At 37.4% G+C, this 13,799-nt stretch overlaps 2 protein-coding genes across 10 annotated transcripts in view; one reads left to right on the top strand and one right to left on the bottom strand.

Moving 5' to 3' along the window:
- The window catches only part of ARL13B (ADP ribosylation factor like GTPase 13B), a 47,319-nt gene that overhangs the window by 19,073 nt on the left and 14,447 nt on the right, over window positions 1-13,799 (top strand). The gene's annotated exons all lie outside the window — the stretch shown is intronic.
- STX19 (syntaxin 19) lies at window positions 1,215-12,684 on the bottom strand. The gene is made up of 2 exons (XM_054199097.1): window positions 12,389-12,684; window positions 1,215-2,209 (listed from the first exon to the last, which is right to left on the bottom strand). Exon 2 carries the CDS (start codon window positions 2,116-2,118, stop codon window positions 1,240-1,242), a length of 879 nt encoding a protein of 292 aa, XP_054055072.1. The 5' UTR covers window positions 2,119-2,209; window positions 12,389-12,684; the 3' UTR covers window positions 1,215-1,239.

The raw sequence follows: 13,799 nt of genomic DNA, 5'->3' as shown, positions 1-13,799 counted from the left end.
AGGTCTTCCTGCTGCCTACTAGTAAGGTGTGAAGATAACAGAACAGGCTCTTCTCAGAGGCGTGGTGGTAGGATGAGTAGTGGTGGACAAGATCTGCAACCAGGGAATTTCCTGTCTTGATCTGAGCAAGAGTTTGAGCAAAAGGCTGATCTGAACATCCCCCAGAAGTTCCTTCCATCCTATTTTGTTTATTTTTATGATGGAGTTCTATTTTTTATTATGTTTTTTTTCCGACACTTTTGTACTAGTGAAAGTGAGCCTGCAGACTCAACTGCATATTTAAAGAGGCTAGGCAGCAGTAAGAACGTGTCTTATCACTGTGTAATAAAGTATCATATTCCCCTATCCTCACCTGGTAGAGGTCTGCCTATGTAGCTGAATAGTGTAAATGTTTCTATGTCAGCTTATTAATGCTTGGCTTCTCAGCACGTTGCTAACAAGTCTTCCTGTAGGTGTGGTGTCATGGTCTTCTGCTGTTAGCGATATTTAATGTGTTCAGAAAATATCAGCTCACCACCCATCTGTAAGAAATAGAGCATGGTGTTATTAAAATAAATAACCCAATGTCTGTTTTGTGTTCCATAAGACAGTGCACACTGTCCTACTATAATATGAGCATTATTTCATAGTTTTAAGTAGGTAAGTAAGCCTGTAAGTAACTTTTGCTATAGAGGTGGTATTGAAACACTCCTGATAACTGTGTTCTGACTTCTTGTTTGGTTTAGGCATCACATTCTGGATTGTTACTAACAATGTCTGCTTTACGTGTAGATTCTTTTTGTAGAATTTCAGACTCCTGGAAAAAAAAAACTTTAGAATTTGAACCAAGTAAATGAGAGCGCTAAAAAAATGCAAGGCAATTAAAAATACTAATTGGTATTTTATAAAAAGTAAGTAAACCGTTCTTATGAATCCTGTCTTTGAGATTAACAGTATTTTCAATGCTTCCCAAAACCACCGGTAGTTTCTTGCCACATTGTGTTAGTTTGAGTGGAAATACAAAAAAGCGTCCCTTGTGGCCTTTGATCCTTTCCCCTAGTTCATGTGTTTCTGTGAAAACCGTAAAATTCTTTGCATTCTTCTAATTCTGTTTGCAAAAACAGATGCAGTTTTTCCTGAGAGCTCTGTGGAAGGGGAAATGGGAAGAAAAATGAAGCAACTGAGGGATCCTGAGACTGCTTTACACGATCAGATTACTAAGTAGGAACCATTGGTATTTCTAATAGTTTATTTCTTTTGTCATTTGCAGCATGGACAACACCAGCAACATACTGCTTTGCAAGGGTTTCTTTTGCGATACTTGACTGCAAGCCCAAATTTTTCTTTAGATACTTGAGTGTATTCTTGAGTGTTGTTCATACTGATTTCAATGTTGTTGATCATCCCCCCTTGCTCCTCCACCAGAACTGATATCTGGATAAAAAGTTCCTGTAAGTCTTTGATCTGGTTCTCCAGATTGACTAGTTCTTTGTGTCTCTGTTCAATCTCTGAAAGCTGAGCTTTCGTAATTTTCACTTCAGTGAGTAGATTTTCATTGAAAATCTCCCATTTTCCTTGTTGGAGCATGTCGTTGACTTCTTCCTCAGATACCTCTTTACCAGCTACTTCAAGCTGACGGACAATAAATCTTCTGCATTTCTCTTGCTTAGCATTTATAGCATCGTTGTATGAGAGCATCGCATTTAGGTAACGCTGGGATAAGAAAGCATGCTGGGAAGCTAGAATTCTTACTGTGGCACGTGATGGCCCATGTTCATTTTCAGCTTTTTTCACTGTTTTTGACAGTTCATCCAAACTTTTTCGTATGTGCTCTGCTTGAATTTTTATTTCTCTTGCTATGTTAGATTCCTTTTTCAGAACACTGAATCTTCGCATTGAAGATAGTAGACTTTTTTGTTGTTGACTGAATTTATGAACTTCCTCCACCAAATTATTAATTTCATTCTGAAGCTTCTGGATTTCATGCAAGTGCCTTTCAGTTATGGGTTCTTTTTCATAAATAATGGCCTGCTGTTCAAACTCCTCATGCTCCTCCTCTTGTACAGTTGCACCGTTGTTTCCTCCAGCTATCTGTAGTTCCCTAGCTCTCAGTTTAAGCTCTTGGAGGCGGTCTCTCATGGTTTTTATGTTCACGTTGGATTTTTCTGGTTTTTTTTCCCCCCCCCTTGCCACACAGGGAGTTAACTCCAGTATCTTTGTTCTTGTTTCACTGTAATCAAAGTGTAAAAACAATCAACGTTAGCAGTTATATGTATACATGATAAGTAGTTTTGGAGATTAGAGCTACTTCCATCTGCATAAAAGTAAAGTAGATGTAGCAATGACTTGGAAGTGGAAGGTATTCTGAACAAATGTACAAGGTAGGTGGTGTCAGCGCACTCCACCATTTAATCCAGTTTCTGTAGGACCTAATCATAACCTAAAGTTTTTAATTTATCTTCAGATGGGTATGGTTAACAGTCTTCCCTCAGCTTCTTCATGACAGTGTTTTTTCCACATACAGTGATTTGTAGCCCAAGACCATTTTTGTGGTAGATTGGTTGTGTGCGGTCCAGAACTTAGAACAATGAGGAATAAGGCATGTGGAGAGGACTCTTATTTTGGGGAGGAAGAGAGGAGTAACTTAAATTGTTATTTTATCATAATTTCTTATTTGATGCAAACTAATCAACTTTTAAATCTTTTTGGAAATAGAAGTGAACCTGCTGTTCCATTTCTGGATTCTCAGTAGGAAACACACACTTCAGCTTTTGAGGTTATGAGATAGACTATCTAATGAATCAGAGTTCTGGCATGAATAAGTTACTTTAGGCTTTTACTTTAGCCACTCTGAAAAACCTTTCTCCATTTTCCTTGCCTTCTATTGCCTGGGGAGTTTAATTGGTAGTTACTGAAGCCGGTAACTCTACAGCAAAACAGAACAAGAGAACTCTAATAATTTAGCATGAAAATACATATATTTTTTTTTAATGTCTAAGTTTTCATGGAGGTAGATACATGTTACTAATATTGCAGCTTGAAGATTTTCGAAGCCTTTTTGGGATTACTGTCATCTATTCTTACATTGTCATTTGCAGTCTTCATAAAATTTGTGCAAATGTACTTTGTGCATCATAGTGGGATACAATTCAGTACCGTTTCTTATTCAATAGAAAGTGGATTTAGTTCTGTTTTCTACCCTAGCTGTTGTGCAAGCTTTACTGGGGATATAATTATGGGAAAGTTTCTATTGTGTATGTTTTAGAAAATATCTAAGTTCAACTATTTTTAATTATAGGGAAGAAAGTATTATTTTTAATCTCTGAATGAATGTTTTCCTTGGACTATGATCAAGAATGGAAAGTTTCAGTAAAAAGCATAATGTTCAGGACTAAAAGATTGTGGGATTTTTGCTTGGGTTCTTCTGGTGAAGTCAAATGTGTGTCTTTCAAAGGGCTGTTCAAGCATAAATGTTAAACAGCACAGTAGTATCTTTTGGCTGTTTCAGAGGTTTCAGGGCAGTCTTCTGAAATAGTAGTGTTTTATAGGTGCATTTCTTCTTAAACCCCAATTCTAAAGATTTTTTTTTTTTTTATTTGTAATTTGGCACAGTATTTGTCCAAAAGGATGCGTTTGTAATAACTGTCAAGGATCAATCCAGTAACCTGTCAATATGCAAAAGATTTCATTATACGATGATGATACGACTTTGGTATCTCTGCTCCCTTATGCATATTTAAATTCCCTAAGTAGATTTTTGCATAATACAAGTCATGGAATTGAACTGCACGAACATGTCTTCCACGGACTTAAATCTGGCTGTCTGCAGGAGGATTAGCTGAAAAACAAAACCTGAAATGCCACAGAGATCAGTCATGAGAAAGAATGTTGATATTCTACCCCAGTGTGGATTTCCCTTACTGCTTTTTATTTTTCCCCTTAATGCCTTAAAATCTGAATTTAGTGTTTGTTGATCCACATCAAGAGAATCCAAAAAGCCTGGCAGTCATTAGAAGTTACGGTAACGTACTGAGAGTTGTGCTCAGGCAAGCTTGCAAGTAAATTGTTGGAAAACATTACTTTGGGGTGGGAAAATGCAACGTGTCTTCATTTTGTTAGAGTAATTCCTCTTCGTTGCCTAACTTGCTGTGTATCTCCGCACAGCTAAAGTCAATCAATTTCTTCAAGATAACGTTCTTTAGGAATCTTTCAGAGCTGCTTGGCACCACTGACACTGCCACAGGGGAAGTTCAGTCTGGGGCATGTGAATGGAACCAGAAGTGCTAAACAAGGCTTCAGAGAAGTGACCTGAAAATCTGTTTTAGTATAGTCTAAAACATCTGTTGACCCATGTTAATTTAGCATGGCTTGACAAGACTGTGATTAAAAGCAAGTTCTAAGGGCACCGTTAATGCTTATGATGTGAGGTGGCAAGACTTTCTTGTATCTAAGAGAATGCAAGTAATTACTGAAAAGCTGTATGACATGCATGCAAGTCATCCAGTTATTCTTTCAGAACACAGTACAATTTCTCAAAAGGGCAGTTACCAATTTTTCATATGATTAATCTTCTACAGTGTGAAAGTAAGTTAAACACAGGAGCATATGAACTGTACTGGGCTTTATCTTCAATTTGTATATCCATTAATGATTGACATCTACTTTTCAATGCTTTGGGTGCATTGCTCTTGAAATAGCTCTATTCCTGGGGGTGGGGTGGGGGAAGAAAAAGCAAGAGAATTGCAAATCTGAAAATATTCTTGAATATCAAACTTGCAAAGAAGCAAGCAGAAAATACTTAAGGTTGTTGTTAATGGAATATTTTTTTTCTTGTTTAAATGTCAGTCTCACTAAAGAGTGGAATATAAGCAATTGAACCCTAGTTTTGTATCTTATATGCCATTGGGCTTGCCTTCAAAACCTGACACTGAAGGTGCTTGCCAATAAATGTGGTTGATTATACTGGCAAGTGAAATGCATGCTGGTTTCAAATAAATAAGGATGTCTTTGTGACAAAGATAACCTTGACACTTGTTGGCTTGGCTTCTTGAGTGTTCCACAACAAGCTTTGTTCAGATACTGAGTTCTTGTTGTTGTCCTAAGTGTTTGTGTATATGTATAGGGGCACTTCCTGTTGTTCTTTCGATTGAGATCAAAGATCTATTTCCTTGAAGTTTTTGTCAGTAGAGGGATAATATGCCTATTCTTTTAGAGTTGAGTAAAAGGAATATGTGGACTGAAAGCACTCCAGTGAGTTACTGTGTCCCCTACATTAAAAAAAAAAGATGTTAAAAGATGATCCTTCTGAAGTGATAAAATAGCACAGCCTAGCAAATCCTCATCAGACTTTTTCGTCATTGAAGTTTGGAAAATTTGGGTTAAAACAGTTAAGAGACTGACTGCAGTAAAGGCAAAGCAAATAAGTACATGGGAAAGCATTCACTTGTTCAAATGTAGCTTCAAATTATTGACTATGTTTAGAAATGGCCCTAAATGCTCTTACACATATAAATCTGAAGAGCATTGGTGAAGTTTGCCCATGCTTCTGGCCATTCCTCAATAATAAATGCTGCTGTGTTGTCTTTTATCTGAACTGTTACTGATGTTGGAACCAGGTGTTTGGAGACGGAATCACAAGCTGCTAGCTGGTCTTTAATAAAAGATAATCTGCAGAAATCAAGTTGCTCTAATAATATGGCGGCAATGACTTAGTCAAACTGATGTGGCACTGTGCCTTCTCTGTTCACACTTAGAAGCAAGGTAAGATTGAAAACATAGCCACAGACAGACAGGGCTACAGGATGGACTTGGGGAGGGGGTGGCAGGGATAAGAAAGGGCAAGGAGAAAGAATCAGGCCCAGTTTTGCCCAATACCTAAGTTGTACTCAGAGTTCAAGGATTATTGATGTGCTTTCATGCACATATTTGGGGTGAAAAAATAGGAATGCACATGTGGCATTTCAGTTTCGTCACTCTGGCATACCTTATCTTCTAGAAAGGCTTCCCTCACTGCCATTCAAGGTGTTTTAGTCACGCAGATCCACTGGTGATTAAGTTTATATTTGTTCTTCTGGTAGGCATCTTTATATATAGTTTTATTTAGTAGACAGGTTCAGAAACACCATTTTCACATCTTTGTCAAATAGATTTTAAGGGTATTGCAAGAGTCTTTGCCTTCTGATAACTTTATTGTGTTGCTCATCAGGGTTATGAATCTCTCCAGTCAAACTGATGACATATGTGGCTGGGAAAGTCTTTATAGTGATAGTTACGTCAGCACACTGACTAGGGGAATAATGGAACCCGATAACTGGACCACCATTATTAATCTGTCACGATGATAATGTATGTCCTAAATTCAAAGATAATGAATTTGATGGAAATGAAAAATTTTATATTGTCTTATCCATTTTTTTAAGGGAAGAAAATAAAAAGGCAAGTTGAAAGGTCCTTCTACCTAATTGCAAGGTAGTCATATAGCATATTCTTCCACCTATCTAATTTATCAGTAGACCCAGTAAATGGGGAGCCTACATCCAAAAAATGAGATTTGGGCTGCATTAAGTTAAAAGGCATAAATGGATATGTGAGGTAGGTAAGTTGGTCATATGGAACTCTTGTTACTCGTTATAATTAGGTTTAATGGCTCCTTTTTTGACTTTGATGATTTTTTTTATTTCCTCCCCACCCCCTTGACTTGCCAGAACCTGTTTATTTTAATTTCCATAGTTTTGTTCACTGTTTCTTGGTTATTCAGCACCTTCGTTAAAATGCCTGACACAAAAGGCTCTGTTTGTATTTGATCTTTGATGCAATCTGCTTGCCTTCTTAAATTCATTTTAACATGCTGCAGTCCACCAGGAGAAAAGAACTTGCAAACAATCAAGGGACAGAACTCTTTCTTTAAGAGCTCTTTGAGATGTACGACCCGTGTTCTGCCTCATACTCCTGTTTTCACCTCTGATGAAATAGCTACTGTTTACTTTTTTTTTTTTATGATTGCAACAAAAATAAGGGTCAGTTTGTTTTCCCGTTCCTTAGTTATGAATCAATTAAGGGCACTGGGTAGAGGACACTTTCTGGCAACATGGCCTAAAGGAATTTCAAGTTACGAGTAATCTTATTTTTTTTATTATTATTATTTTTCTAATCCATTTCCAGACTGCAGTGAAGTTACATTATAGCTCTGTTATATGGTGCCAACAAACCTGTATAACGGTTATTTTTGAGCACAATGGCTCTGAGTAATGTTTGGAGTTGTACTCTAATTTGGAACTTGATTACTGCTTTAAGTGTCTGAAGTTTAGCAATAAAAAATTAGTGAGACATATACCATTTAAATGCCTACAGTTTAAGATATTTGTAGTAGTCCGAGGGGAAAACTAGGGGTTTGAGTTGAAATTTCAGTTTTCTACAAAGGCTGTACTCTCTCGCGTGTTCACACAAGAAAAGAAGAAACTTGTTGGATGGCATTTTGGACTCTTGCCCTGTTACCCAAAGATATGTTTTAAGTAATTAAAGTAACCAGTCTTGCTACAGGTTACATTTATTTTCTCCTTTGTTTAAGCAGTTTCCTTTAACTTGAATACCTTGTAAACAGACATGCTTAAACCAAGGATTATCACACAGCAAGGTGGTTGGATGAAAATATCCTCTTAAAGCACCTCTGTCTTAAGATGATAAGTCCTTGGAAAAACATATTTAAAAATAGTTCTAAGTTGAAGTTTCTGTTTGTGGGAAGTGTGGGTGTGGTTGAACAGGAAAATACCAAAGGCAGGAAGCCTGCCCTGGGTATGAGACTAAGAAGAGATGCCATTATGTGTGGAAGGTAGCTAAATTCTATCAGAGTATATAGGATATGCTAGTGCAAAATCAGTAACATTTTCAGCACAGGGGACCTAGGTGCTAATGGGTATCCCATTCTTAATATTAAAAAATACTAACATGCAAAGGTCATTTGTATTTGTCAGCCTTTGTCTCTGGAAAATAACCAGTAGCACATTGCTTCTGGCATTGCCTACTAACATTGAGGAAATACAAACTGGTTGCTTGTCCCCTTGAGACAATGTTACCCACCATAACTGCCATAAGGCTACCCAGTGAAACCAAAATGACCAACACGCAGGAGCACAGAAACGATGCATTTGAAGCAAGGCAGCTTTGGAGTTGCTCTAATTAGTGTGAAATAGATCATGGGAGGTGGAGAAATGTTGATACTGAGTAAAAACTTGAGATTCGGATGGAATAAAACAGGTCTTGAGTATTCAAGGAGTTCAAAAGATGGGCAAGAATGAGTCCAAAGTTATTGGAAAAGTGTAACCAAATCGTGCTGCTGGAGTAAGCCCTCCAAGGGAGATGTGGAGGGGGAAAATAGACTGTAGTTACTTAAAATAATTCAGATGTTCTTGGGTGTTTGGCCAGAAATCTGTAACACAATCACGTTGTAGGAGATGTAGCTGTCTTTGGTTGATTGTGTAGTGTTGCATGATATGGGAAAGAATCCTAACACAGAAGAGAAGGGAATAATACAAGGTATATAGACTTTAGCATTAGTGGAGTGGCAGAATACAGCAGTTTGTGAATCATCTGTGTTACAAGCTTTTATACTTTTGAAATCTTTGCAACTGTCAGTACTTCTCTTACGTTCCAATTAGAAAAATGGGGATTTTTTTGCTATTTTATGAAGACTTGATTCAAAGATGCACAGTGAATCAGGGGCCAATTTGAGATTGTTCCTCAGAGTTTTGGAACCTTTGTTATGAATGTGTGGCTGCTTGAGGAAAAGTATCTATTTATTTCCATGTCTACAGACAGCAATTTTCATTTTCTGTACCGATACTTTGGGTAATGGAAGGTGGTGAGTTCATGCTTTCGCGCTGACATAAGTCACAGTTACGATGACACATACTGCACCTACGTACAAGTCCTGACTGACAAAACAATGACCTCACTCTGCAAATCAGTTAGTCTGTAGATTATTCTCTGTAATTGGAGAGGGAATGGAGTATCCCTTGATTAAAAGCAAAACTGAAGAACTTATTTAATGTTTTCATGGTGGTGTTTTTGCCATTTTGACATTTACTGTCAGTAGTGCTCTTTAAGAGACCCCAGAACTGAGCAGTACAGAGAAGTAAATGTATATGTTGTAGGTACCTGGGTTTATTTGTTTATTTCCAGCAAGAATAATACTGGAAATCAGCACCTTCACTTAATTAGCTGGTGCAAATAAGATGGCCACCTGTAGGTCACAGAAATCCAAAAAGAAAGTCATAATCTCCTCTGCCAAAACATCCCATAATTAAGGTCCAGGTATTGACATATTTTTAAAGCAGTTATTTGATATAAATTAGGAACAAGAGAAAAGGCTGCAACAGGATAGAGAAAAGGTGTAATTCTTTCAATTTGAAAGGATATATAGTTTGAAGCCTAGTTAACGACTTTGTATTGTTATAAGTCAGTTTCAAGATTTTTGTCCTCCTGGCAGTAGAATTGCAGGCTCAAAATTTGTACTTTACATTCCCATTTCATCTCTGTCAGACCATATAGCTACGTATCACAGCCTTGGAAATCACCTGTAATAAATGTAAGGATTTCAAGGCCGCTTTTTAAAAAACATATCTTACAGGCAACTTTGACTAAATACCTTAATGTTTGCCTAGGTATTCATATATCATGGTGAAATAGAGTAGAATAAAATAATTCATATTTACAGTTTTTTTAAATGTCATACAAAAGTATATAGCAATATAATTAATTGTCGTTCCTTTTGGAATTACTCATCTGGAAGCTGAACACGATTTTCTTGATGTGAGCTCAGACCTCTCTGGATACAGCCTATTTGATCAATAGGTCTGATTAAACTGATTGCAGAGCAGTATGTCAGAGAAATATACTTTCGGTAAACAGGAATATGATTCAGACCTGAGGTGAGGACAAGGCCACTTAACCAAAATGAAACAAATTATAATTGTTGATGTTCTTGTGACCACTTCAAAAGGTAGTATGAGAATGGAGTTGCTCTAGAGTTGCCTAGAGATATTATAAACAGGATGAGTTTAGAATCTTATACTCTCTTATTTAATTGTGACCTGGAGGAACTGTTTAGGGAAAAGACTGAATTAGAGAAATATCATATCTCCTTGCAGTTGCATGAAGGCAAACTCTTAATTGATGTTTGCAGGCAGATAATCTTCTAGCACTTTATTCAGTGGGTTGTTTTTTTTTTATAGCTTACCGTAATATTCAAAGGATTGTTTTATATAAGAATTGAAGGCATGAAAAACAAACTAGAGAAATGAAATAAGCCAGTTTATTTGAGAAAGAGCCTAGTGTCAATCAGTAAAAAGTTACTGATGGGTTTGTAATTGTTGTCAACAATCCAGAAGGTGCAGGGGCTTAGAATGCTAAAGAAGAATGTAGTAGTTTAAGATCTATTAATACGTGCCATTTGGATTATTTCAGTGTAGTTGAAAGCTTTTAAAGGCAATCTGCAAAAAGTCTGTGGAATGAGGGGGCTCAGAGCTAAATCTTAGAGTGCCTTGTGGTCTCCATTGGAGGCCTGAAACTGTTGGCTAGTTCTCCTGTCTCCTTGTTTGTTAAAAATAGCAAGAATTTTGTTTTCTGTGACTTCCTCAAAAAACCAATGAGCTGCCAGTAACTGAAGGGGAAAGAACAAACAAAACAATCTGACAAACTGACGTCTTTCTGCCTTTTTGTAGATGAGGAGTTTCTTTCATGCATGTTAACATAAGCACAGCATAAAGAGGCTAATAAACCTTTTCTTGCTATATCTGCTGATGCCTCGCTTCTCTAGGATAAAACATCCTCCTGATTGTTGTCCCCAGGATTGCCCAAGAAAAAAGTTAATAGATGAGAGATGAAATTTCTGAAGGGAAAAAAAGGTAGAACAGCATTTTTAAAGAGAAGATGGTCTGTAGACTGAAGAATATGGCATTGTTTTTTCCCTTGTGTAGACCGCTGTTAAATTCAAAAGTTCTCTCGCTTTGTTTTCCCGGGAGTGCTAATTCAGCCACTCAAAGCTATGGCTTCTTGAAGTAGCCTTGAAGACTAATATTCTTGATCTTAGATAAATCATTCTCATAAATATACATTTTCCTTAAGTTGCTTTTAATCATGTTGATAGTTCTGATACTGTAGTATTTTGACTCCAGGGATGCTTTGCTCTTTGTTAATTTTGATGGCCACCATGCAGGTTGGACCCAATATTATGGGTTTGTGTAACTGATTAAACTTAACCCCAAAAGCAGCAACTCTGAGACACTTTTACAGGTTACCCCCCTAATGTGTATCCTCTACAGTGGTTAGTTTTCAGTGTTCTGTAACTGTATGAGAATCCCACACAAGTGGAGAGAAATGTGTAAGTTGAAAAGTAAGTGATTTTAAAAAAAACCCTCCAAGTCTGCAAAACAAGAAAACAAACACATGTGTGCGCACATACCCTCACACAAAATACCCTCTTCTCATATAAACCCTTTCTGTGTCACTTCTTGGATTTTTGATGAAAGCTGAGATATGAACGTGTTCTTTTCATACTGGATTATTTTCACCAAATCTTTTGGATTGTAAAGTAAACTTTAGTACTGGTTGGTTTTTTTCTTATTCCTCTTTGTTCAGTAATTTACATTCTTATTCCTCTTTGCTCAGTAATGTTCAGGTCAAGGAACACACATAGTTTGCATTCAGACCTTGTTTTTCTCTGGCATGTCTTCTGGCTTCTAAGAGAAATATTGTTACTGAACTGTAGATGTCAGTTGTGCCAATGCACACATACACTCCCTTTCCACATTGTTTCCCATGACTCTTAAAATAAAGTTCAAAAGCTCTCTAGTTGCTTAGAAAAATCCTACTTGATACAAAAGCAGTTGGTGCTTACCTTTTCTTTATTTCTTGCTTAAAGTAAGTTTGTTACACTAAGAAGGCTCCAAATATACTTTATATGAAATTGAAATAAGCCAAGCATGATTTTATATGTGAAAGCTTCTCACTCAGCAAACTTAATGTGATAAACCAACAGACACTCTCCTGTGCTTTCAAGTATGTTTTGATATATGCCTCCTACAGTTCTTTAAACATGAAAAATAGCTATATATGAAGTTCTACTGACTTGGAAAATTAAAATCAAGGTCTGTCCGTTAAGATAACTCCGACGTATTCCCTAAAGAAGGAAGTTTTATGCATAAAACTTGCCTCACAACCTAGCATTCCTGTGCATGAGCGGCAGAGCTCTGAGACTATATTCACCAAGAGAAATACCCAGTTCTTTGGAGGGTAGACATCCATTATTTGTATGCTTTGACACTTAGGCACATTTCCATTCTAAACCACACTACACAGCCTTTTTCTGATATTTGCAACTTAAGTAAAGAGTACATAAAAGAAAAGCCTTTACCTTTTAATCTTGTGCTGGTGGCTTTCTCGTTTATCCTTCAGAGGAACTCCTGAGGGTAAACTTCAGTATAATCTGAAAAGCATTGTTTCGAATATTTGCTTAAATAATGAGTCTTGAGTGGCATTCCATTCAGTATTTTCTGCATGCCTTCTGCTTCTAGTTCTTAAATAATTGTCCAAGGGTTCATCTTCAGGAGCAGTGGTGTGAGAGAGAAGCTGACTTCTGCAACTGCAGTAGACAGGCAAATTGATTACTTTCTACTGGGGAATCTGGTTCTGCCTGTTTGAAACCCAGCCTTGCTGAGAGGCGGATCGCTGCTGGAGCTGCCCAGTAGCAGGAAGTGTCTGGGAGCAGCTCCCTAGATAGAGAGAGGCCTTGGAAGCTGCAGGTGGAGCGCTGCCTACCAATGAAGCCCAAGTGGAAGTGCAGGGATTGCTTTCTTCTACACTGAAGCACGAAGGAAAAAGGAAGCAAGGCTAGGTCATTCCGACATTTACTTGAAAGGGGAAAAAAATCCAGCATAATAATATCCTGTCTCACAGTACCTTAAAAATACTTTAACTCCATTTGTAAGTTTGACCTAAAGACCGAAGCGGGGCAGGGGCGTACAGCAGGAAATGTATGACCTGTGCTATACCACTTCAGGTCTTGGGGAGCATCAGGTGGAGACAGCTATTTGGATAGGCTGCTTTTCCAAATACAGCAGCACCTCAGCTGTATTTTTTTTTAAATACAATCAGCATTGCAACAGGAATACTGTGGAGAAAATGGAAGCTAATTGACCAAAAAGACAAATCTTACGCCTTTTAAGATAATAGAGGTTAAAAATCAGCAGCTACTGCAAGTTATAAGACATTAGTGTCACGCTTACACTGAGCTATGCAGTTTACCAACATTTCATTCTGCTTCAGCTGAGCTCTGTAGAATGCGCAGTCCAATAACATAGTAAATAGTGCAGTTATTTAATCCTGAGGAGAGAAGGGAATAGGCTGTGGCAACAAAGTCTGTGTTTGGAAGTATTTTCTTCAATTAAATCTAGATAGGAATTGACAGCACTGCTGAGTACTACTTTTTGAGATTAAGGGGCATTGCAGTAGGATTTTCAGATTGTGACAAAGATAGGTTAAATGCAAAAAAGTGGAGATAATTGTTTCCAGTCTTTTAATTACTTTCCACAGCTTTCTTGAATTTCATTTCAGTTTTTCACTGGTTTAGCTTTGGCCCTGTTTCATAGCCAAATACTGAGAGGACATTACTTGTCCTAGCTGGTTGGTGGGAAGGAGTAGTGACAGAGTGTCATAAGCATATTGAAAATGTCATAGCTTCTGTATATGCATTGAACACCAGTTAGGGAATTTCTGCACTAAATCATATAGAGTACAAAGTACTGTAGAGTTACTCTTTTTGTTGA

The sequence above is a fragment of the Rissa tridactyla genome, chromosome 1, assembly GCF_028500815.1.
Source record: "Rissa tridactyla isolate bRisTri1 chromosome 1, bRisTri1.patW.cur.20221130, whole genome shotgun sequence".
Lineage (NCBI taxonomy): Eukaryota > Metazoa > Chordata > Aves > Charadriiformes > Laridae > Rissa > Rissa tridactyla.
Note: the sequence above shows the minus strand (reverse complement) of the source record. Positions and strands in the feature narration are given on the sequence as shown.

Excerpts from the sequence above, each read along its gene's own strand:
- STX19 (XM_054199097.1), bottom strand. The coding sequence starts at position 2,118 with ATGAGAGACCGCCTCCAAGAGCTTAAACTGAGAGCTAGGGAACTACAG.